The 26,742-nt window shown below is 34.6% G+C and overlaps 1 protein-coding gene across 5 annotated transcripts; it reads left to right on the forward strand.

Moving 5' to 3' along the window:
• Positions 1-266: 266 nt before the first annotated feature.
• On the forward strand, positions 267-20,096 carry LOC147392098 (ubiquitin carboxyl-terminal hydrolase 14-like). 5 transcript variants are annotated; one of them, XM_086458769.1, is made up of 19 exons: positions 268-602; positions 731-902; positions 2,256-2,368; positions 2,456-2,771; positions 4,513-4,607; positions 6,480-6,613; positions 7,810-7,864; positions 7,950-7,991; positions 12,048-12,246; positions 12,330-12,387; positions 12,465-12,590; positions 13,071-13,165; positions 13,294-13,383; positions 13,951-14,148; positions 18,603-18,638; positions 18,742-18,807; positions 18,913-19,028; positions 19,114-19,294; positions 19,693-20,096. In XM_086458769.1, exons 1-19 carry the CDS (start codon positions 495-497, stop codon positions 19,869-19,871), a joined length of 2,379 nt encoding a protein of 792 aa, XP_086314895.1. In that variant the 5' UTR covers positions 268-494; the 3' UTR covers positions 19,872-20,096. The 5 variants fall into 5 exon arrangements, with proteins under 5 accessions (XP_086314899.1, XP_086314895.1, XP_086314897.1 ...); XM_086458771.1 differs by having other exon boundaries at positions 13,951-14,109; positions 19,693-20,095; XM_086458770.1 differs by having other exon boundaries at positions 12,468-12,590; positions 19,693-20,095.
• The last annotated feature ends 6,646 nt before the right edge of the window (positions 20,097-26,742 follow it).

A 26,742-nucleotide genomic window follows, 5' to 3' on the forward strand; every position in this document is an offset into this window, starting at 1 on the left:
GACGATATTGAGTTTAAATATCATCCTAAAATGAGTTCTATGGTTTTAAAAGAGAGCTGCTATTGCCACACCAAATGTGTGCAATTCTACTTTTACAACCTGGTTTCGAATTGTCATTGTAAAACCCATTTGACTCGGCTGAGTTTTTATTTTATTAACTCATCCGATATTTTCCAAAATTTCGGACGAGTTTTAAGCCATTAAGGCCTATTAATTAATAATAAATCTCCTCTTAAGTCTTCTTAAGTCATCTTGAGACGAGACGACTCATTTGAAAGTTGGAAGTAGAATAACCAACAAAAACCGTCAGAGACCAAGAAAGCTTCCACTTCCGTTTCTTTGGCGCAAAAAACTTCTAGAAGCTTAAAACACATTCCTCTCTTCTTCCTCTGTAAATCTTTTTCTTTTTCTCTTGCTTTGCTTTGCATTTATAAACCTTCAAAACTCTCTTTTAAACCTCAAAATCTCTCTGTTTCACTCTCCGAACCCTAAAAATGTCTACTCCAATTGAGCTTCTCATGTCGAATGTTTCTCAAATTCGAATTCCAAATCCAACCAATCGAATTCACAAGCAAGAATGCTGCATTTCTTGCGATACTCCGGTAAATCTTTGATTCTACGTTTGTGTTCTTGAATGAGTATTTCTTTTTCTATGTTCGAACTTCGAAGGCATGCTTATCTCAATTGTTCTATTTTGCCATTAATGGAAGTATGTTCTTCTGAGTTTCAGCGATCTGAAGGTGGATTGTTCATCGATATGAATACTTTTCTTGCTTTTGGAAAGGATTATGTGAGTTTGAACTACGAGAAGACTGGAAATTCAGTTTATTTTCATATAAAACAGACGAGAAAATCGGTTCCGGAAGATAGAACTGTCAAGAAACCAACGCTTCTCGTGACAGGTATTTTAATTGTTTCTTGGTGTTCTTGTCTTGTCGATATTCTGATTAGTTGGGACATATAAATTGAACTTCTTTCATCTTTTGTCAGAATTATTCAAGAATCAAGCTTATTAGCTTACTGTATATTGTTCTATTTTATGAAATAATTTTTTGAATAAGATTCGGTTCATTTATTTCTAGTAATGGAAGATCAAATATGACTTGTATAAGGAAAGGTATTTTATTTGAAATCTGTCTATATAAATTGAAGTGCTTTCATATATTGAATTCTATTACAAACGGATCGTCTTTTGTCAGAATTATTCAAGAATCAAGCTTATTGTAGATAGATTTTTTATCTTTATTTTGGAAGTAGGAATTTTTAATAAGATTTGGTTCGTTAATCTCTAATAATGGAAGTTCGAATTCTCATTTGTATCCTCTGTGTCCTCTTACCTCTAAGTTAGAAATTCAACATTAGGGCAAGCACAAATTACAGTGTGGAAACGTGGGAAACACACACAAAGAAGAATAGTCAATGAGACGAAAAAAGAGGAGCAACAATACCACTGAACCCGAACTTTATTTTTTGTTCACAGAATATGAGGTCCACCAATCACATGTGCCCGCGTGTATTGAATAAAATCCCCAATTTACAAAATTACTCTTGACAGGCTTGACGTGTCACGCGCACTTGAGAAAAAAATAACTCGCTGAACCCATGTTTATATTCGCGGTGGTGGGGGGAGGGGATTGGAGTTGTTTGTTCACAGAAAAGTCAGTCAGGGATTTCATGTAATCCTGGATGACCAATCACAGGAAACCTAATGAGCACACCCTCGATACACGTGGGTAAATGTGATTGGTCGATTTGGGATTCTTTGAAATCCCGGATTGACTTTTCTATGAGCAAAATTTTTTTTGGGGGAGGTGGGGGGACTCAATCTCATGTCTCTGGGGAGCAACCCAGGGTGCTGAATTTTCTCGGCTCTCACCTCACTCACACCTCAATTTTTTTCACTCTCAATTCTTGCCTATACGTGGGTGGTATTAAGAACCTGTGAACCATGTTTCCATGTCATATTTACTCAAGTTTCTCCAACTACTGTAGCCTTTGAGATTTAACTACCTATTGATTTTGAGGGAAATGAACATAAAATTAGCGTATCAATTCAGTGCCTTTATCACCTATGTGATACTTATGTGGCAATTTGTGTCCAACATTGTTATTCATTTGGTACTTTGTAGTTTATGGGGTAAAGTTATGGTAAGTGTTAATATAATTATCTGGTTGTCTATCTCAACTTTATCTTTGGATTTGGTTTGTGTTCTCTTTGAAGAAAAAAAAATGTCCAAACTTGGTTTGATTTGCAGGTATTGACGGGGGATTTGACAATCATGAGCATGATTATGAAGAAACTTACAACATTGTCATATTGCCTGATTTTGTATCCCTTCCTTTTCCTTCTGGGGATCTTCCAGAGCAGGTTTTATATTCTTTTTTGCTCTTTATTATTTTAAAGATGACTGTTTGGTCTAATTGTTTAAGTTGCATATACTTTACAAAAATGCAGGTACGATCGGCTGGTAATGCTATTTTAATGGCCAATGGTACTGAGCAGAAAGTGCAATTAGCATCTTGGACAGCTGATAAGAAGAAAGTTAGCACATATTCACTGGATTTGAAACAGATTGACAATGCTGTTATTGTGCCTCCATGTGGTTGGAAATGTTGGAAGTGTGACAAGACTGATAATCTCTGGCTAAATCTAACAGACGGAATGATATTATGTGGGAGTGGTGGCAATAACCATGCTGTTGAACACTATAACGAAACACACTACCCTCTAGCTGTAAAACTTGGATCGTTTGATGATTTGAAAAATGCAGGTAATCCCATCTTACATTTATTACAGTCAAATATCTTCCATGGAATAATTTGTGTCACAATGTCTGAGTTTTTCAATATTACTTGTATATACTACCCTGCCTCTTGTTGTTTCTCTTAATTAAGTAGTTTCTATTTTTCAGGAAATAAAAACAATAATTGAATTTAATGGTTGACTATTTCATGCTTAATTCAAAGCAGTATGATGCTATCATGTGGTAGAAGTTATGTGGAGTCCATTGGCCAGGTTCATTAAATTGGGAAACATTATAAAGAATTTTGGGATATGTTGAAACTGTTTTAGTGACTCTGAATAATAGACATGTTTGAAGGTTCTGTTTCATTATGTCGGTTGATGAAGAAATGGAAACTTAAGATTAAGGGAGACTAGAAAGGTTGACCTTTATAGGATCGAGGTACTGTTGAAAAGCTAGAAAATTGCTTTTCAAAGAGTTGGTATGCTTCAGATTGCAGGAAAGATGTAGTTTGGAAGATTACCTACTTTTCCAAGCAGCCAATTGCTTTAACGATGTAGATGTCTTTTCACTGCAGAGAAGGAAGCACAAATTCAGCAAGACAAAAATATTTGATAGACGCCCGAAATCACTTACAATGTTTCTATTGAGGATTCTCTGTTTCTACCCTAGATATAGTACCAATGTCAGTTTTTTATGCTTCTATCAAGACCACTATATATCTCATTAGAACATCACTTGGTTGGTACTATTTGCTTGAGATACTAACTCCTGTAAATATTAGTTGTGACTTAGCAGAATATTCTTGGTTTTGGTGTTTACTATTAGAGAACCGGATGCAACATATTATGATACATGAGATACATTGTATCTCATCTCAAAAGGAAGGGAATGTTGGAGAATGATATATGTAGCAATATCAATTAGGATATTCTACATTAGGAAGTTCTAGTAAATTAGAATATTTATGTTAGGTTAGTTTCCTTATCTTGGTTGATGTAATCCCTATAAATATTCTATCAGGATTCATATAATATTCATCCAAGAATTTCTCAATAAAATTCAGATTTCGCTCCATTGAGCACATTGATCTTGGTGTGCAGTTCTTCGGCGAGATGGTGGCGCCATCGCCGACCTAAATCCATTTTTTATAGTTTTCTTCAATAAAACCACATCTCCTTCTATTTCTCTACAAATCTCTCACGTCTATACATTCATCTCTTATGATCTCATTTTTTTTTCCTTCTAAAAAAAAAGTCTCTCCAACGGGAGTTCTTTCATTTAAATCGCACCACTTCATATTTATGTATTTATTATGCAAGTAACTCTTCAAGTAAGCACCACTTCATATCTCTTCCGCTGTTGGCAAAGTCGTAGACTGAATTCACGTATTGAATCCTTGCCTTAAGTTATCGGTCAAAAAAAAAAAAAAAAATCCTTGCCTTCAGTCATGTTTTATATTATCCCTATTTAAAACTATCTTCAATCCTTTAACTCAATAGTTTTTGATCATGAATCAAGCATTTCAAATGTGAAACGGCAATGAGGAGGCAAAGGATGGTAAATTTCAGTGCATATTTCACATAATTGGTTGATCCTTTCATGTAATATAGTTCAAACAAGGAACACATGCAATCTTGTTCAGTGATTATCTACCATTGTTATAAGAAAGCATTCTATGTTTATATTGTTAATTCTGTATTTTTTCTTCCAAACTATTTTTCCATGAATTGGGAATTAATCATGAAAACCTATCGTGGCAACTCAGATGTTTTCTCCTACCCAGAGAATGAACTTGTTGAGGATCCACTATTAGATGACCATTTGGCATTTTTTGGCATTTATGTTTCATCTTTGCAAAAGGTTAGTTATTACTTCCTTGAAATGCATTTATATTCCTAAACTTACTTGAACTAGAAGTCCTTCAGCAAAATTGTCTGAGAGATTTGTCAGTTTATATGAAATGGTTTAACATGTTGTATAAAGTACAAGTTGAAAATGGCAAGCATATTTTTAGATGTTTAGAATGTCTTATATATCCATCTTTCTCCCCTTATAAAAGTACTATTGTACTACCATCATCATCTCAAACATCAAAGGAGGTGCCTGGGAATCCAAGTGATTCCAAATTGTGCCGGCATTACCTTGCTTCTTTGTACACAGACACTAAGTTGGAGACAATGAATAAACAATAGTAGTAAATTGTGTTATTGCCACCGATGAAAAAATAAAATAAAATCTGTTATTAAGACGTATTGGTAGTGAACTTTGATGTTAGAAACTGAGCTCTGACATAAAAATTGCACTCTTACATTGGAAGTTGGTTTCTGACAGTGGAGGTTTTGCTCCATCATCTATTTATGGGGGAGACATATTTGAGGTCTCGACACTGACAGTCTCCCATTGGGACTGTAAATGGAGAGAGTACCTCAGTGTCAAATCTTAGGGTGTTTGGGCTAAGCTGAGGTGATGGCTCAGTTTATAATTTTACTTGCTTCCTCATACTACCTTGTATTGGGCATGGTTCCGACTGCAGAGTCAACCAATCAGGCCAAGCTAACATATCAACTGGAATTATAGCTTGGCTGTTTGGCAATCTATTATATTGATGGGCTGAGGTTCTCTTTTGGTGAAGTGCCTGTGTTTGACTTGTTCGCAATCTAACCAAGTGTTTCGTACTGTATCCCAAGCCAAGGTGCCCCTTGGGTTAATAGGGAAATAAACCTTGGGCCATGATAAGAGTTGTGCTTGCCAATGAGGAGAGAGGCTCTTATTACACCTTGGCTTGAATGGCAAGCTGAGGTGGTGATGGTTTGGATATACCTCGGATGAAGGGTGACCTCCGACAGTCGATATGAGGTGACGAGTCATTGTAGGATCTAAGGGACCTCGTATTAATGATGACCTTGGAGGACAGAATGTAGTACGGCTTTCCTGATGCATTGACACAAGTCTCAAGGTGCCATGTGGACGTTAGAAGTGCTTCACAGGATTTTGACCTCCTCATTAAGCAATAGGCAAACTATCCTAAAAAAAACACGTAAAACAAATACTTAAACGGTACCTGCTATTAACTATTTGGTTCACAAATCTTTGTGTGTTCTCCAATTTTTTAAAGTAAAATACTAACATTTAAGATTAATAACCATGCTAATATGCTTTTGGATGCATTTAATGCAACAATTTCTTTTGTCTATCATTTAATTATATAAATTTAACTAAAATAATATCTATGAATAATTTTACTACAAAACTACTCTTATGAATAGATAGTTAATTATAATACATTTCTAACAATGAAATTCTGTGTACAACATTTCAGTTTTTCACTGAGGCACACTTGAGTTCCTTCTTAGAAGCCACTTCTCATCATCATTGCCAAAGCCTTATCTTTGAAATTGGGGTTCGGTTGGAATGAATGAATGAATGATCAGGATTCAGGTTAGGAGATGGCAAAGTTTAGTTCATGAGATATTTATCTGCAACTTATGACTTCTAGGTGCTTTGCCACATTTATTTACATATAATACATTTTGAACATTTTCTATCAACTGAATGTAGTATTCTCTAGAAAATGTCAATGGCATGTAGATTCTTTTCTATGGAGTAAGGATGTGCGTTACTTCTAACAGTTTGTATGATTTGAAGTATTTGACCAATAATGTGTTTGCTTTCAAGCTGTTGAAAGCATCTGAGACTCATAGCACAAGGAAAGTGATTCTTGCTTATTTTCAGACTGAAATGACTACTGCTGAAATGGAACTCGACTGGAATACTAATTTTGATTGGAACCGCATACAAGAGAGTGGACAGGAATTGGAACCCCTATCTGGACCAGGTTATACAGGACTTATTAATCTTGGAAACAGGTAATTTTGGTCCTCCTTGGATGCCTAATTTACTCTTCTTTGGTTTGTTTAATATTTTATTTTTCTAATGTTTGTTACAGTTGCTATTTAGCATCGACAATGCAAATAGTATTCTCTACTCATTTTTTTAATTCATGGTCAGTGTCTTTTTTACTGCAAGTGGAATAGTTGTCTACAATCCCATTTGGAAATTAAGCTTGCTCTGTATTGATCTTTATTTTGTTGAGTGTTGTGTTATCCGCCTCTGCTCCTGGGTGTCACGTGCTCACGTATCGTGCCCCTGTTCAACCCGTGACCTTCTTATATTCATAGTTGCACCTTCCCCATCAGATCAGTCTTTTGGGGTAAATGGTTTGTCAACATGGTATCAAAGCGCTAGGTTTGTTTAGGTCACGGGTTCGAGTCTCCTCGAATGAATTTCCCACCCTTATGGGTGAGGGGGATTGTTGAGTATTGTGTTATTCGCCTCCGCTCCCAGGTGTCACATGTTCACGTATCATGCCCCAGTTCGATCCGTGACCCTCTTATATTCTCAGAGTTGCGCCTTCCCCATTATATCGGTCTTTTGGGGTAAATGGTTTGTCAACATCTTTTACTGATTTTTATCTGTGTGAGTCTTTATCAGATATTACAAGAACCAGAGTTTGAGGTTGGCCTTTGATACAAGCCCAGCCGATCCAACTTTAGACTTGAAAACACAATTGCAAGTAATCCTTACATCACTATTTTTTTATTTTATTTTTTGTAAATATAAAAAATGAAGGCAGCAAGAACACCTGTCAAGAAGTACAACCTAGAATGCCTCAGGAAACAGAAAAACAGAAAAACAGAAAAACAGAAAAACAGAAAAACAAAACAAACTAGCATTCAACAACAAAAGCAAGGTCCCTCCTAAATACTCTATAGGTTTCTTCTTCTTAGACAAGTCCATTTACTTTGCACCATCGGATTTCTTTATTCTCTGTTATATAAACTTGTTGCAGATCCTTGCATTCTTAGTTCAACTTCCTATGAATATGGGAATTGTTCAAATGATTAGAGAATAAAAGAATGTTGCAAATTATAAACTTGGGCAGTTTCTCTACCCGGATCTGTGTTGCATAGAGAAACTGCCCATTTGATCGTGTTTCCCCTTCTCTACATATCTGTACCATGGTTAATTCAGATTAGTAAGCCATGTTTCTGTTGTATGATAGGGAAAAACTGGGGCATGGTTTGCTGTCTGGTAAATATTCCGTTCCTGCACTGGAGGTATGCAAATTACATAAACTTTGTGCTACTTAATGCCATTAGTTTCCATTTCTTGGGGGATAACGTGTTCTTACTAGTGTTCCAGAAAGATGAAGTTGCAACTTCTACAACCCCGACTTCGAGTGTTGTAAGTTCTCTGCGTAAACTTATTGTCTTGTTGGTGTGACTGCTGCTGCACATATTTGGCATTAATAAATTCATACTTTCAAAATGAGTGTTTGGATGTGCTTTCTTTAGTTCATTGAGGGTCTTTAAGGAGATCAGAGTTTACTGATGGAAATATCTTTATTTGCCATTTGAAACTGTTTCGATTATTTCTATCTGAATAGGTCATGTTACTGATGTGCAAACCCCCACCACCCTCCTTTTTTTTTTTTTTTTTTAAATATTAACAAATTTATCTAATTATTTTTGGCATATTTTACTCTTGAGTATCTCTAGTGTTGATATGGCATATAACTTCATCTAGTTGGTTTTCCTAGCTTTGGTTCAAAGTTTCATCCTAGAAACGGCATTTTAAACCTTAGTCCCAGCATCTCCTTTTTTTTTCCTTCTTTTAACACTTATTTTTGGTTATTGCTGCTAGCCATCATAAATTTTCTAGTATGGGGCAGCAGGTAATGTAATGTCAAAAAAAATAAAAATAAAAATTGACCAAGTCAATTAAAGTTGACCGAGTCAACCATTGTTGACTCAAGTCGAGGCAACCATTGTTGACTCAAGTCAACATGGTCAAACTTTGGTCAACCAGTTTTGACTAAGTCAAACTGATCAAAGTCCATTTTGCTAGAAAATTCTAATAGAATTAGAATTTTTAGTATTATCTAGATATTTTGGTACTATCAATAGTTGTGTTTTAGCTGAATTTTGTTTCAACTTCACACATTGAAAAAAGGAAAAGGAAGACAAAAGAAAGAAGAAAAGGGAAAGAGAAGAATAAGGAGGTAGACCCTTATAATTTCTTTATGATAGTCTTAGTAAGAATTTAAGAAAAATATTTCTAATTTTGTAATTGTAAAACAGAATTTGTTTTGTAATTTTAAAACATTCCTGATTTGGTACTTTTAAAACAAAAATTGTTTTGTAATTATTTTTAACATCATGCACATAGTTACTGTTTTATTTAAAAAGAGTTTTTTACATCCTTGTAGTTGTTATATACATATTTTATACATGCTAAAAATAAAATACAACAACTTTGAAAGTTACTGTTTTTGCACAGTATTTACACAACATGAATGCTTATAGATATAGTAAAAGGAATAACTAGTTAGGAGGATGTTTACACATGTTTTTCCTACATGTTTTATTCATGTATTTTGTATTTATTAAAGTTATTACATTTATAAGTTGTTTTATTAAAATTATTACAGAATTATAAGTTGTTGTTTCTCTTATGACATAATTACAAAATTGCTGTTTTTGTATGACTATCATGTTATTTTTACGCTTATGTATGCTAGATTGAATGATCAAAATGTTTGTTGCTGTGTACGTACTTTATACATGTTTTCTATGTATTTTGTACATGTTAAAAAAGGAAAATACAACAACTATACAAGTTGCTATTTTTACATACAATTTATAGATTTTGTACTTATCAAAAAGGAAAATACAACAACTATATAAGTTGCTGTTTTTATATACAATTCAAATATTTTGTTCATATTTTATATATGTTCTAGTAGTAAAAAAAATACAAGTACTGAGTTTATTTTGAATTAGACCTTGTTATTTTTTTTTTACCTACTTTGTATATGATAAAATGAGGTGCATAAATTTAAAGACATGCATGATTTTGAATGAATTAAACTAGAGAATAATTCACTTTAATCTTTTTGGTTATAAATTTTCAAGAATTGTTTCTAATTAAAAAGTTGGGTAAAAAAAGTATTTTATTTAAATAAAATATGAGAACGTGTTCTCAATTGATTGTCGTGTTTTTTCAAATACCCAGTTGGTGAGATATTTCGACGTATGCCGTATAAGACACGAAAGAGAGAGAAGAGGGGATGCTTTAGTCATAAACTGTGTAAGGCACGAAGGAGAGATGCTTCGGCGTATGTCGTATAAGGCACGAAGGAGAGATGCTTCAGCTGATGGTCGTGTAAGACACGAAAGAAAGAAAAGGAAAAAAGAGATAAGACTTTATATTTAAGAGTGGATTGAGTATTTAAGACACTTGTATGTTTTACTTTCAATACATTTTGAAAAGAAAACAAATAATTATATGTAGTATTTTAGTGATTTATTAAAGTGATTGTGAAAATCTGTAAAAAATAATGGATTGTGACATTTTCGGAATGAGTCATTTGCGTTGTTTGAGTTCTTATGCATTATGAGATGCATAAGAACATAACATCACAATAGGAATCCGGGAATTTTCTTTTTATTTTTAATAGAGCACAAGTTGTAAAGATAGTATATAAATGATAGAGTACAATAAGGATCACATGCACGCCAGATTGATATAGATGAAGATGGTTAGTTAATGATCATTAATAGTCTAGAGTAGTCGAGAAAGATTGACCTATTTGATTTGGCCCGTTTCTTAAGGCCTTGGTTAACAGTCAACCTGAGCTGGAAAACAGTTACCCAAATTGTGACAGAGTCTAACCATAGAATCAGGAATTAACGGTGGGGTTCCACACTGGTGAAGTATTGGAATAATCGTATCTTGATTGAGTTGTTCGCATCAATTGTGACCCTCAACTCTCTATTATAGTACTCTATTATTTGATGTTATATTATGAGCATTTGTTTTTCAGATTTTTAATTGTGTTTCAATTTTCTATTAGGATTTATGATATCGGTGTTCAATTAATTTCAATTATGCGTTGAATATTAAACAACATGATTTACGAATTCCTAGAATATTTAAACTGCATGTAGAGTGTTAATATTTATAATTGTAAGATTCCCCTACTGGGTAGCTCCCCTATTACTCACCCCTACGACATCACAAATTTCAGGCGCACCTGGTTTAGGTGATCCTTCTAAAGAGGCTCAGTACCATAACTTTATAGATGATAAGTCCAAGCTTCCAAGAGAGGAGCATGGGTACTGCTAATGAGTCTTGAAGTAGAGTTAGGTTTAAGTCTTCCACTGTCGTTGTCTTATATAACTATGAACACAGAATTATGTTGTTACTATTTTATGTATATATGTTAAGTGTACTGATGTTTGAGGATACATATCTATTCTGTTGGGCAATGATTAGGTATGACATATAGTTACTTATTTGTCGTTTATGTCTATATATTGATTATCATGATATGAGTTATATATCATGCCTCTGGATTCAACTTGGGAATCATGGGGATTCGGGTTGAGTTTTTGGGGCATGACAGGTAGTGTCTCACTAAACTAAGATACATGTGAATATGTATTTCACTCTTTATAACAAACAAGCTCTAACATAGTTTTACAAAATAGATTTCAGTGAACGTACAACCTAGATGGTTGAGGAAGCATGTGAGATTTCTTGTCTTAGGTGGAACTTGTAGAGAGTAGAGTGTAAAAATAAATGTTTATTTTGGTTTCCATGAGTGCACAAAGCAGATGCTTGTTAACCCTTGTACAAAACCAAAAGTCATCTCATAAATCTTGAATCGCCTCCTCCACTTCATGAAAACCCTTGCAGAAATGGTGGGGGGCTATGGCTCAACAATAGCTTGATCCTTGATAACAGACCATTCCTATCAACCATGTTAATGCTACCGACCAAACTGGTTGACTGGAAACATTTTATATTCTTTATTTCATCTTTGGAATTAGTTCACTGGATGTGGCATTAATCCTTTATAGAACTTACCTTTCTCATAGACTTCTTTAAATTCATCAAAGCCATCCTTCTTGATTACGATGATAATTTCTTTTCATTATGTAAGATCATCAAATTATCTTCCAATTGGAAGTTGGGAAAGTGACTGAAATAGTTTAATGTTGCATGTCTGCAATATATATATATATATATATATATATATATATTGCTTTCTCTAAGGATATGTTAATAACTTTCTATTTGTGTCCTTTTACTTTTTCATGGAGAACTCTGCAGATGCTTTTGTCTTTTATGTTAGCATGTGCACTGGCACACAACTTCCTCCAAAGTAAGCATACTTTAGGAAAATGTGATCATCTTATGTCTTTCTTACACAAATTGCTTATGATTAACTTCTAGGATGCTTTGGAATTCTTTCTACATCTGATCGACAAAGTTGTAAGAGATAATTCTGGGAATTTTGAGTTAGATCCCACAAGGAGTTTCAAGTTTGGTATTGAAGAGCGACTTCAGTGCCCATCTGGGAAAGTTTCTTACAGTAGAAGAGTTGATCATATCCTTTCTCTAAATATCCCATTGTATGAAGCTATTAATAAGGGTCAGTTTTTGCAACTTTCACTTTCTGAGTTGAACCTGTTCTTGAAGATATTTACCTAATGATCTCATGATTTAATAATTCAGAACAACTAGCAGCCTTTCACAAGTTGAAAGCAGATAAAAGTTTAGAAGGCGAGGAAGTGTGAGTATAAATTGAACTTGTTGGCAAACTTCCATTCAGTCATTTTCAGATATCGAACTAAGGATACCTTGTTCTAGCAGGTCAGGTGATGAAATTGTAAGACCAAGGGTGCCCTTAGAAGCTTGCTTGGCAAACTTTTCAGCTCCAGTGGAGGTAGATGGTTTTTACAGCACCGCATTGAATGCTAAGATAACGGCAATCATGTAAGCATTGTTATGTTAATCTATTGAGTGTGTTACTGATTTATGTTATTTTCTTGTATTAAACAATAATTATAGTACACGTTTTAGTGTCATTTGTAAAGAAAGTAGATGGCAGGACTCAAGGTCCATCATGTATTAAGCAATAATATAATACACATGGACCACAAACTCATTGATTCATCAGTCCATCATGTATTAAGCAATAATATAATACACGTGGACCACATACTCATTGATTCATCACCTCCATCGATGGGCCACTAGATTCACAGGGAATGACTTAAAAACATGAGAATAATTACCTAGTTATTTACCCGTTATTGGAAATGACAGTTGAGATACATTTTGAATATTTGGCCTTCATAAATTACTATCATACTTGTCATTCCCTGAATTCAAAATCATAAAAGTAACCCAATTGATCTCAAAATCTTCAGATACAAAGTGATTGGAGCTTTGCATTGTTTTGCTTTCCTGCAGAACCACTGGCTTGACTTCGTTCCCAGATTATCTAGTGTTGCATATGCGGAGATTTGTAGCGGAGGAAGGTGAAGGCTGGGTGCCAAAAAAGCTTGGTATTTTTCCTGTTGCTCACTTGTTTTTTCATAATTTTAATAGTGTTTGTACTGCACTATCTTTCCCACATGAACATGTGATTTCATATTGGAAACTGTTGTGGTGTTTGATCTGTTTGATCCTCCAGATGTCTGTATAGATGTGCCTGATGTCATAGATATTAGTCATATGAGCAGCAGAGGCCTTCAGCCAGGGGAAGAGCTACTACCAGAAGCTGGTAGGTAATAGAGTAGCATTGTTAGCTTTGTCTTTTAGTTTTTATTTAATTCTGAAATTATAACTTTCTTACTCTTTTTTGTTTCTGTAAAGTTGCTATTTCCAACCATTCTTTTTACAAAGATGAATTATCATGTAATCTTATGTCATTCTTATTTCACCCTTTTTCTTCTCTTAAGCACACTCCCTTTCCTTGATTTTTTCAATCATATGCTTCCTTCAATTTTGTTAATAAAAAGGGAAATCAAGGTTTTGCGTAGATCATTCCATCAACATTGAATATTATTTCATGAAGTCTAGCAAAGTTGGCAGAATGAGGATATGGTAATGTATTTCCCCTGTTTCCCATCATTTTTTTCCTCTTTCTTCACTCACTTCTCTTACACCTTAGCATTCTCCTCTTCAATGTCAACTTTCTTCATATTGTTTCTTTATGTAAAGGTTCTTTAGATCTTTTCAAGCATTTTACATCAATATGATAAAAAGTAACTGAAAAAAATGTCCTCCAATCTTACCACCTGATTGAATTATTGAGTCAAACCAACTTATCAATCTAGTTGACTTGCAGAACAAAATAGGGAGAATAAGCTCCTGAAGAAGGACTTGCCGCTATCCTTATTGTCTATTCAGAGTACTATTCCGGTTACCTTGGTTTTTGAAAGATTGAGAGCTGTTCTATGGAAGGACCCTAAACGGAATCTCAATTCAGGGTTTCCCAACGACGCGGGTAAGTGGACGGTATCTTGTGGAATCTTTGATAGGGAAGGTTAGTCATTGTTTTCTACTCTTCCTTTCCTGTCATTGTAAGTTCCCTCACTCCTGATTTCAGTTTTGTTATTGTCTTTCAGTTGTCTTCTATCAAAGCTTCTTTCCAATTTGTTTGGGACTATCCATTGCCTTTCTTGGAAAATTGATGTTTGCTTGAGAGCAGGAATCTTAATCCCTCTTTCTCGGCTTCAACCTCTTCGAAGTTCCTAGAACTCACTACAAAAGAGGTAGGATCTGAGGAGTCTAGGGAAGATGACTCTCTGTTATTTCCCAGCTTGTCGTCTGACTCGTCTCATAGCTAGTCTCTTCAGAGTTGCCTTTTGTATTTCAGACATACGAAAATCAATGTTTTAAAAACCAGACAGGTCGATGACCTGTATGACTAATTACGCCGGTCTAAAGTGGTCCGACTAGTGCGTCTAACCAGTTGGACCCAAAAATTAAATATTAAGTAAATTTTTGGTTTCTTCCCAAAATCAAGTATCTTCAACTTCAAAAACATGACCCAATGTCACAAGATGTAGATTACAAGATTTTAAAAACTTAAAGAAATTAAAAAGAAAAATTTCGCCTGTTGGATTTAAATTTGAATTTGAAATTTAAGAGTTTAGTGGCTGTTCATTTTCAAAGCATGGATCAAGCCCATTTTTATAAAAATCCAGTCTAGACATGAATTTTAGGAGTTGTCTTACTAAGCATGTGGACCCAATAATTAAAATCTTGCTAAGTTTGATCATTTTCCATTAGCTTGTAAGAGAAGACCTAAGGACAAGGGGGGATGTCATCAATTTTAAAACAAGGCATCTCAAATATTCACTGAATTGTGGAGGGGTATGTGAAAAATCACCCAAAAGTTGGATTGGTCCTTTCACAAATCCGGCCAGGTCATCCAGTTGAACTGATTGGATCAGTTGAATCAGGTGGGTCATTTGGATTTTTTAAAATTGGGTTTTTTCGGTTGAATCGACCCAGAGAAGCTAATGGATCTAATCCAACCTGGTCGGACCGGCCATTTAGATCCGGTTTTTAAAGCACTGCATGGAGAAGGGATTTGTGCTGATAAAAGGGGTTGAAATGCTAGGTCTAGAGGTAGAGGAGGAATGGTAGAAAGGAATTGAGAGCGATACACTTTAGAATGGCTGATGTGTCAGATGGTGGGTCTAGATGAGGTTCTAGGAGTTATTCTTGAAACTGAGGAAGGAGAGTCCTCCCTTAATTTAAGAGTTGCAGTGGGGGATATGTGTGATAAAGGTGCTCCGGAGGGTGGGAGGAAGAAGGTTAGCTTGGAGATTTGTGAGTCTTCGGAAAACCTGAGTAAAAATTATGAGCTTAGACTAATGGTCTTTCAAAAGAGTTGGGACATTATTTCGGAGGATTTTATGAAAGTGATTAAGGATTTCCAGGAGAGGCATTTTCTAGATTATGGCCTGAACAACACCTTTGTGGTTTTGATTCCAAAAAAAGTGGGGGCTGAGGATATTTGGGAGTTTAGTCTGATTAGTTTTGTCGGTTCAGCGTACAAAATTATTGCCAAAGTTCTAGCCTCAAGATTGAGAGAAGTTTCAAAAGATGTGATTGATCTAATACAAGGGGCTTTCATCAGGGGTGAACCGATTCTCGATGGGGTGTTCATTTCAAATGAATGCATTGACTCAAGGTTGAAAGATGGGAGCGTAGGTCTAGTGCGTAAAATTGATCTTCAAAATCTTACGATCACGTGAATTGGGATTTTCTTGGAGTACATGTTGGGTAAATTGTAGTTTGGGGAGGGATGGATTGGTGGGGTTGTGAAATACGTTTGGTCAAGGTCAGTACCCTAAAAAATCTCCTTCTTTGTTTGGTTGGCTTCCCTTGGAAGGATTCTTACGATGGATAACTTGATTGCTTGGGGTTGGATCACTCCAAACTGTTGCTCCCTTTGCTTGATGGAAGGGGAGTCGATTGATCATATTTTTATTCATTGCTCTTTCTCCTATAAAATTTGGTCAAATTTCCTTAGTTTACTCAGTCTTAATTGGGTCCTTCTTAGTAAGTTTTCTTCTTTGCTGAACGAGTGGTCCAGTAATGTTTTTCACACCAGAAAACGTTACCTGTGGGCTATGCTTCTATCGGCAATTGCTTGGGGGATTTGGAATGAGAGAAATAACAGGGTGTTCAATGACAAGATCAGAAGCTCTCATGCAGGTTTTTTAGAGATCTTGGGCTACTTATACCTATGGTTTAAGCTAAACATAGAGTTCGCGGGGATTTCTTTTGCTGATTTTATTTTTAGATAGGACTCTTTTTGTAACTAGTGTTGTTGTTTGTTTCTTTTCCTTGTTGTTCTTTGTGAGGCTTTCTCGACCTCCTTGTTTTCATTTTTCCTCTTTGCAATATATTATACTTCAAAAAAAAAAAAAAAAACACTTCTTCTCTATTTTGGTTAATGGGAGTCCAATAGGTTTTCTTTAGGGGTTCTAGAAGCTTGAGACAAGGCGATCCCCTTTCCCCCTTTTTGTTTCTCATTGTGGCAGAAGTGTTGGGTAGACTCTTTTCTAGAGTGATAGAGATAGGTGCTTTGTCAGGTTTTAGAGTGAGTAATCAGGGTCCTTTGATCTCCCACCTTCAATTTGCAAGTGACACTTTAGTCTTCTTAGAGAATTCTAGCTCTCAATTGAGGTTTTTGAGAGCTCAGTTATGTTGTTTCGAAGCGATCTCGGGGTTTTACATCAATCTTCACAGAGTAAGTTGTTTGGAGTGGGTCAAAATCTTGGTCTTCCAATGTTGGCAGGCACGTTGGGTTGTTGCTCGGATGTCCTCCCTTCTATTTGGGCCTTCCTCTTGGCGTGCTTTACAATAATAAAAGAATTTGGGATGAGGTTGTAGAGATATTAGGGAAGAGGTTAAGTACGTGGAAAGCTAGATACTTGTCCAAAGGGGAGAAGCTAACCTTGATTAAGAGAGCTCTAGCTAGCATTTTGATTTATTTTCTTTCTTTATTCACAATCCCGAAGATAGTGGAGGTCAAAATAGAAAATCTAATAAGGGACTTCTCATGGAGTGATAAGGATGGGAAGAGAAAGTTCCACTTGGTCAAATGGCAATTGATTTATTTACTTAAGAAGAATGGTGGTTTAGGGATTAGAGGGTTGAAGAGAACACAAGACTCTTTTGTGCAAGTGGTTATGGTGTTTTGGAGAAGAGAGAGGGAGTTTGTGGAGGAGGGTTATTCAAGCAAAGTATAGGGAGAAAAATTTTGGTTGGCAAAGTGGAAAGGTGAAGAATTCTTATGGCTGTAATTTGTGGAAGGGGTTGCTTAAGGCAGCGCAACAGTTTGATCAGAGAATTAGATTTAAGGTGGGGAGAGAGGACAAAGTGAGATTTTGGGAAGATACCTGGTATGGCAGTTTTGCTTTATCGGCACAGTTTTCTTTCCTTTATGCAATTTCCTTGATAAAGAATTCTACAGTGCAGGATCATCTGATTCACAATGGGAGCAACTGTTCTTGGGACTTGGGCTTTCGGAGAAATATCAACGATAGGGAAAAAGCTGATGTGGCATCTCTTCTTCATCTTCTTACTTCCTAACATTTTGTGGAGAATGAGGAGGATAAAAAAGAGTGGAGCGAGAAAAAGGATAAAAGATTCTCGGTCCACTCCTTCTACAAAGTATTGCTTCCATCCTTCGACTTGACTTTCCTGGAATCTGCCATTTGGTCTCCTCTAGCCTCGTCCAAAGTTGCATTTTTCATTTGGCTTGCTTCTCTTGGGAGGATTCTAGCGTTGGACACCTTGATCAAACGTGGTATGATTTTTCCGGACTTTTGCTTCCTTTGTAAGAATAAGGGTGCATCTGTGGATCACATTTTAATCCGTTGTCCATTCTCCTTTAGTATTAGGTTCACTTTTTTTCTTTGTTTCAGTTGGATTGGGTCCTTCCCTGATGTAGTTGTTTCCCCTCTTCCTTGGTTGGACTCACAATTTTTTCTCCAATAGCAAAAAATACTTATCGGCTATTCTTCCATTTGCCACATGTTGGAAACTTTAGTGAAAGAGAGAAACAAAAGGGTGTTCCAAGGAAAGGAAAACTCTCCCCAAGACGTGATTTTTAGAGATTTTGGGCCTTCTCTACTACTGGAGCAAATTATGTAAATACATATTATCTAAAATAAAATATAAATTTAAGATTAAATATCTTCTAATTAATATTATTTTATGAAAAAAAATATTATTATTATTTTCATATATTTTTAAATAATTGTAAACCGAGTTAAATGGTTTATCTTGTCTGAACTCGGTCTCATCCATGAACGAGATGAGATGTCAAAACAAGATTTCAAACCATGTGTGGGTGAGCAATTTGCATGTACTGCATTCTTAGTTATTGCCTTTGTGGGAGAGGGTGACGGGGCATGGAGATTGACAGGATAAGCATATCATGTTTTCTAATCATTTATTGTTTGTATTATGCAGCGGCAACAGCAGCTGGAAGGGAGAAGGTTCAATCGAGTAAGCCTTCAGCCAATCAGGATATTGTTTCTCATCTTGAAAATATGGGATTTAAATATATTCATTGTCAGAAAAAGCTGCTATTAACACTTCCAATGCACAGGGGTGGACAAGGCAACGAATTGGGTGTTCTCTCACATGGAAGATATAGCAGCTAGCTATGACGTTGGTAATTAATTCATTTGAGCATCCTGTGTTGCTTTCATTTGAAAGGCAATTTTTGGTTCCAATAGAGTGATGGATTACATGTATTTTTTTATATGTGTATTTTCAGATACAGATGAGGGATGGAATGATGACCAGACATCATTTGTTGACCAATCAAATCTTGACACTTTGATTTCCTTTGGATTTCAAGAAGAGCTTGCTTGGTCTGCATTGGTTGAGTCGGTAAGATTTTTATACCCTTAAAGCTTCTTTTATTCTCAATGCTTGAATTTAATGAACTCCTTTATTCTTATTAAATTCATAACAGCGAGGAAATGTTGAGGCAGCAGTAGAATGGATATTTAACAACCCGCCAGGCATTTCTGATCCATGGGACATGGTCACTACACCAATCACTGTGAATCGTGCTCCTGAAAAACCATTACCTGATGCTACACCAATCAATGTGAATCGTGCTCCTGACATACCATTACCTGACGGTGGAGGAAGTTAGTTTCTTTCACTTTGTAATAGTCACAAAGATTGTATGAGTTCCATATTTAGTTGATTGTCTTCATTTTTCAATTATTACTCTTCATGATCATGAATTCGAAGCCCCTATCATATCATGCTTTCGGGGCCATAAAAGTTTCCTTTGTAGATTCTATTGCCTTAGATCTTGATAGTTCTTCTATGGATTCGTAAAAGACATCGTCTAGTGCTAAAAAGAAATGAAGCAAATAGACCAAGTTCCATGATTAGAATTTAGATTTCTTGGTTGATTTATTACCAATTTGAATATACATTTTGTTTGAGTTTATTTATTGTGTTCCCTTGCTGGCAGACTTTTTCATAAATTAGTTCAATCACAACTCTTAACAGATTTCTCATTTTCTCCTTTTTGCAGAGTACAAGCTTATGGGACTGGTGAGCCATATTGGTAAATCTGCCCAATGTGGACAATATGTGGCTTATATGTATAAAGATGGGAGATGGTTGATTTTCAATGATGGAAAGGTCGGGGTCTCCACAAATCCCCCCAAGGACATGGGCTACTTATATTTCTTCGAAAGATACATCGGTTAAAAAAGCGCAGTAAGTGATTGCAGTTGGTCCTTTGTGGAATGGCTTTCTAAACCCATTGGTCATCCTCATTGTTCTGCTTCCTTAATCAGAATTCTTTAATTCATCTCACTGTAAATGCCATGAAGCAAGAACGAGTTCACATGAAAAATCACATTTAAATCAAATAAAATTTACATTCTTTTTCTGTATCTATGATGGTTTCTAAGATGTTTTGCAATGCATTTTGTGGAAAACTGATTTTCTCCTGAAACCAATTTTTATTTATTTATTTATTTTTCATTTTCTTAAAGAATTCAAATTCGAATTCTTGGCTTTTTGGGGAATAACAAACTTCATCAGAGGATGTGAACTCATTTAACTTTTGAACTTGGGGTTTTCCTAAAGCACATCAGTGACTCTTTAATTGCTTTGTTTCATATACCACGGCCATCTCTTACCTGTCAAAAGGCAATATTTCTGACACGATTTCGCCCTTTAAATCAGGTCCGACTCAACCACATTTGACTGATCGTATTCAAATCATATTAAAATCACTTGGATCAGACTGATCATTTTATGCCCTGGACCTCTAACAAGTTGTCCATTGTCCTAAACAGCATAGACTGCCAACAAGATTTCTCTTTATTTCTTCTCATTACTCTCCTCATCTACATTTTAAGGTTAGGTGAATAATTGAGGCAGCTTTGTGATTTCCGTGAGGTTGCACATCAAACAAAGAAAATATAGACATGGAATAGGACTAATTGTCCATCATCCTATTGTTCCTTAGGGCTGCAACTTGGGTGGGCTAGCCCGAACTCAACCCGGGCTCAACACGATTGATGGGCGAGCCCGGGTTGGATTATATGGAAAATGAATTGAGTCTAGGTTAGGAAATCTCAACCCTAACCCGATGTTATATATTTACATATAAATATATTTTAAAAAAAATAGTTTTATCTTCCTAAATATATTTGTAAAATTAAGAAAAAAATTATAACATAAAAATTAATGGATTTCGAGGTTGTGTGTAAATTTATTTATTAGTGATTTTTTTTTTTATTGTATTTATTTTTTAAGATATAAAATAAAATGTATATGTTGATCAAAATGAAATTAGACCCATCCAACCCACCCAAAATTACCTAACTTGGGCTAACGCGAATTCAACCCGATTTTAGAATCTCATTCTTGAGTTGAGCTCGGGTTAATGAGCTCTAACTTGATGGCTGGGTTGAATTGAGCTCAGGTCAAGGGTTCTACAACATGGGTTGAGCCTGGGTTGACCCCCCAACCTGCCCAGGTTGCAGCCATATTGTTTCTGTCATCAAAAGTTATTTTGACCGACCAATTGCACACCAATCTTTAAAATAACTTTTTTTCATTTTATGTAACTCTCTTAACCAAAACGTTGCACTTGATCAGGATAAATTAATTGCTTATATTCGTAGTTCTACTTGTCCTTTTTGTTTTAAGATATTTAAATTTTTTATTGATTAATTGATTGAGTTAAAATAGTTTTATTTAATGAAAACGTGTCTTGATCCCTTCATAAACTTGACAAAATATTGGCCTAAGTCTTTTTTGTGCAAATTTTTAACAAGCAACGATTTTTGAGTGGATGGCTAAAGAAGAGGAAGGGAAAAAGAAATGCAACATTTTTTTTTCTTTCTTTTTGAGTGCAAGGGGTTTTTGTAATGAAGTGCAATTGGTACTGAGTGGTGTGCAACTAGTTAGTCCCAAAATACTCTATTTATTTTGGACCTTTAGAGTAGGGCTGGCAATGGTTCAGGTTAGACCTCCATCGACCCCATACCCAAATTCATATTTACACACCTGAATATGAGTTTGCTATCCAAATTTTAGGTGAATATTGGAATCTGATTCTCACCTGAAATTTGGATCACCCAAATTTTTACCTGAACCCTCACTTGAATTCGTTAATCAAAATCATGTAATAAGATTTATATAATATAATGTAATCAAATACATATTACAACTGGGGGTGCAAATTGGATCGGTTTGAGGCTAAATCGAAACCAAACCAACATTGGCCGATTCCATTAAATAACATCCAGAACTGCACTGAACCAACCCAAACCAAACTAAGGTCAGTTTGGTTCCAAGGGTTGCCAATATCCAATAAACTTAGTTGGAAACGACAGTAAAATAAATAAATAATAAACAAAAGAAATTTGTATGATAAATCATTAATTTATTCATAAAAAAAAAAAAAAAACAACCATTAATTTATCCCCAAAGAAGTCATAATCTATATCCTAACTCCTAAAATAATTCATATTATGGAATAAATTTATTTATTTATTTATTTTATAAGGTTTGGTCCTATACGAGCCTTAAATTGAACCAAATTGATTGGTTCTCCATTTTCTAAATTCACAATAGAATAGCAACTTGTTCCAAACCAATCCAAAACTATCAGTTTGGTTCGGTTCTTGGTTTGAACCGCACCAAGTTGCACTTCTAATTACAATATCATGTAATTAAATATCGATTTACAAAATGAAAAGAAAGGATTTCTTTCAACCCTAAATTTTAACATAAGGGAATGGGGTTATTTGGATCAAAAGATTACCGATCTATATGGACTGCATGTTCATGTGGCACTCAAAAACACTATCTACTGCCACATGGCTGTCGAATTTCCCTCCTCTCTCTCTCTCTCCAAAAATAAAGTAAATAAATTAAAAAAAAAAAAAAAAAACATATTTGAAATAAAATTTTGCACGGTAGAATTTAAATTTTAAATTTGGGAGTACAGCCATCCACTCTCACCAGTGTTTTAAAAACTAGACTGAACAAGTGGTTCGACGAATGAACCATCGATTTCTAAGTTGAGAATTATTCTTTTACATATGTAAATAAAAGTATTTTACGGAAAAAAAATGCATTACATATTTTCAAGTGTTTTAGTAAACATATATGGATCCAACAAAAGTGAATCAAGGTTCGACAAATTTAACAAATACTTGGTCCAGTCATCGGTTTAGTGTTTTAAATTAAGGCTTTGATGATGATGATTTGATGATGATGATGATGATGATTCCTGGTAGTAGCATGGAAATGTATAATGAAAATGACACTAACAGCCCCATGGCTCAGGGATATTGAATAATCCTCGTGATCTGGTACATGAATCATAATGTACTAGTCCGCGGAATTGAAGTCCACTATTGGGTCCCTCTTGAATTTAATAGGCCAAAAAAGTGGGTCAAAAGATTTTGGCTTGCGGTTCCACACAAATACTTGCTTTTTCTATGGTTGAACTCAGTCCACACGGTCAAATTGTTTGTTTGAAATGTTGAGACACAGTTCCCACTTGGCTTTATGTCAATGTGAACTCTGAGGGTGTTGGCTTAAGACTGACTTTGACTTCAATGCTTCTCCCTAGAATCTAGGAGCTTAATAGATTAATGATAAATTCAAAACGTACAGGTATCTTATAATATGAATAATGATTTTCTAACTCGAAAGTCTTCACTGCTGCTCGGTACTCGGCTGACGTGGCACAGATGCGGAATCATAGATCTTTTTGCTCACTATATACAATTGCACACATAAAGAAATATGTGCAATTGTATATCTTGAGGAAAACAATCTATGATTCCACATTCATGCCACATCATTCGAGTATTGACAGAAAATCAGCACTCTAACAGTATTGCCAATCATAGGGTGCAACAACATTTTGATTTATAAAAAAAATTTACTTAATAGATTTTAATGACTTTGTGTTTTTTTATTTTAAACATAAGTTATTGCTCTTGTTTTTTTGTTTATAAATAACTTAACAATCCAGTTAGTAAATTTTTCTCGACTAATCACCTTAACAAAAGATTACAGATGCTCAAAATACCTTTTCAAATTAAAACGATTCTCATAACTTACTTTGATGGTTGACAAAGAACCAAAAAAAAAAAAAAAAAAAACAGTGGATGCCGGTGAACTTTAGGAATGATCTTCAAAAAGATGATATTGCGATGTGCTCATTGAAAACTTCATATTGTTCTTAGTTGTAAAGTGGTTCTATATTATTTTAGAGTACAACAATGAAAATTTCAGATTTCAATTATTTTCTTCAGCTTATGTTCAAAATATTTTAATCATACTCAAATTAATCATATAATTCATTTGCATGTGGGAAGAGTTGGACAACATTTGAAGTTGCACTATAAAAGAGGAGAAGTAGACTGACACTATGCATGTTAAAAAAACTTCTTTTACAAAAGGATAAAAGCTAAAATAACATTTTGTAAATATCAAAATGATACCCGTTTGTATTTATGGGTGATACATGAACATGCAGTCCATGTAGATAGGTGATCCTTATGTTGTGTTTGGATTGCAAGAAATGGAGAGAAGAGAAGAAATAAATAAATGAGTTTCTCTCCATTTATTTTGTTTGGGTTGTTAAATTGGGAGAGAAGAGAAGGGTAGAGTAGAGTAGAGTAGAGAAAGCAATGTGGATTTTCTTTCTTTCCAAAAGGGGAGAGAAGCTGAGAGAAATGGAGAAAATCCCTTTTAAAATATTTTATAATTTCAACCCTACCCCTAGATCTCTTTTAAGACTTTTTAAAATTTCAAAGTAGTTATAATTTTTCTCTTATCAATCCAAACATGGTGGAGAGAAATTGGGTTTATCTTCTCTTCTCTTATCTTATCTTAATGGGTTCTCTTCTCTCCACTTCTCTCAACCTAAACGAAGTGTTTTCATTTTATTTTATCGGTAAGTTGAGGCTATAAAGAGCCTCACCCTGATTTATTAAAAGAGGCCAATGCCACAAGAGGTCTGATCCTCTAGGAGGACATTATACAAATCAACAAGAATATTAGAAGAAATCAAGAAATTGAAATTCTCACTATTTGTAGCTCCCTTCTGAACGAGCCAATCAGTAGTTCTATTAGATTCACGCCAAGCAAATTCCATATCAATTGAGTCAAAACTCAGTATAGTTCTTTGAATATCTCGAACAAGATTTGTCAACTTTCAAGACGAATTCCACTTATCTAACATACTTTGAATAGCAACCAATGAATCTAAATTAACAATGATTTTTCAAAAATCATTTGTTCTAAGAAAATTCAATCCCTTAAGAATAGCTTCCATCTCGAATGCAATGATATCCGAATGGTTAGAGCAGCCCAAACCAATTGTGATTATTTCGCCATTATGATTCCTAACAATAAAACAAAAGCCAACACCCCTATCCAAACACAGTATTAGGGTGCCACATGATTATAGAACATAAACTTAACTCTATGAACTTTAAAAAAAAAAGTTAAAATAAAAAAGAATATATTTTTCCCATTAGATTCAAATTTTAAATTTGGGAGTCTAGTGGCCATTTTCAAACTCAAGATCTTATAAACAAAAAATCTTTTTTTTTTTCTTTTCTTTCAAATCCAATTTAGACGATGAAATCCAGAGGGCTGAGGTGTCATTAATTTGGCCTAAAGTGGTAGTACACATGACTCAAATGAGGACTCGATCTAGGCTTTACATGTATCTTGGTAATATGTATCTCGTAAAAAGTTTCAACCACTAGATTTCACACTTACAGAGTGAGGAATATTACATGGTTGAACTTGAATTATACCAAATTAATTATTTTTTGCATTACATTTTTTTTGTTCTGCATCTTTTTAACTGAATTTTCAGATGACCAATTGAATATACAGTTTGAAATCTTATTTGAATTAATCTCGTAATAAATTCTTGTCGCATACCAAAATATTAATTATGCTAAAATATACACTAAAATACGAAACATGTAGGAAGTACCATTCAAGTCAATTTTAAAACTCGAAAACCCAATTTGAATAGAATGTCCATTGAGTGAAATTGAAGCTTTCGATCTGGGTTAACTAAGTCAACTAAAAGTATATAAATATTTATTTATTTTTAAATATTTTTAAATAAGAAAATATTTTTTTGTTCTCAACAAAAGTATTACATAGTTATATAATAAAATACAACAGTGGGTCCAACTCCAATTACAGTTGTGAGGTAGAAATGCCCCACTTCAGTTCCAGTAGAATGAGACCTACACTATCCCATTTTACTATTTTCCTCTTTACTTCCTTCAACTTTATTGTATTTCCTCTCTCCTCTCCCTTTTATAATATCTTTCCAATTTTACCATCTTTGATTTTTTACAATGATGGACCCCACTTTGCTACAGTTTTATGCAGAGACAGATTTACAGTAGAAACACTTACTCCCAAGTGAATTTTCAAAGTCTATTATGATTAATGAGTTATTGCGACAAATAATAACGACAGATAAAAAAAATTCATCACTATTACTCCCTTCAAAAACTTTTTCAATCTTGATTGTTCTTACAAAAGTTTTTCCCACTCTTAATTACTTTTACATTGACACAATCTTAATTGGTTCCGTTCATGATTTTGTGAGATATAAAGATTAAGACAAATGAGTGGAATTCACACAATCTTATGTTCAATAATATCCCTCAATTTTATTGTCTTTTATCTTTTTCTCCATTTTTTTAGTAATATATATCTAACTTTACTATCTTTTATCTTTTTCTCCTTTTATCCCAAAAAGGATGCTCCTTCCGTAGGCATTGACAAACTTCTAGTAGTCTAACAACTCGCGACTTAATGCATTTTCAAAATGACTCACCTAGACTCAATACATTAATTGAATTCCAATCGAGTATAATAGTATCATGGTCAAGTAGAATGTGAAAAAAGCCCAAATTTGATGGCCTTGGACTGTCAAATTTAATAAATTCGACGGACAAAGGTGTCGAAATGGCGTCAAAATTTTCATTATCAAATTTCTTTTTTCAACGAACTGAAACTATCAAATTAATGAAAGATGGGAGAAATTCAATAACTCTAAGCT

The sequence above is a fragment of the Akebia trifoliata genome, chromosome 11 (genome assembly GCF_017979445.1).
Source record: "Akebia trifoliata isolate Shusen 1 chromosome 11, ASM1797944v1, whole genome shotgun sequence".
NCBI classification, from domain to species: Eukaryota; Viridiplantae; Streptophyta; class Magnoliopsida; order Ranunculales; family Lardizabalaceae; genus Akebia; species Akebia trifoliata.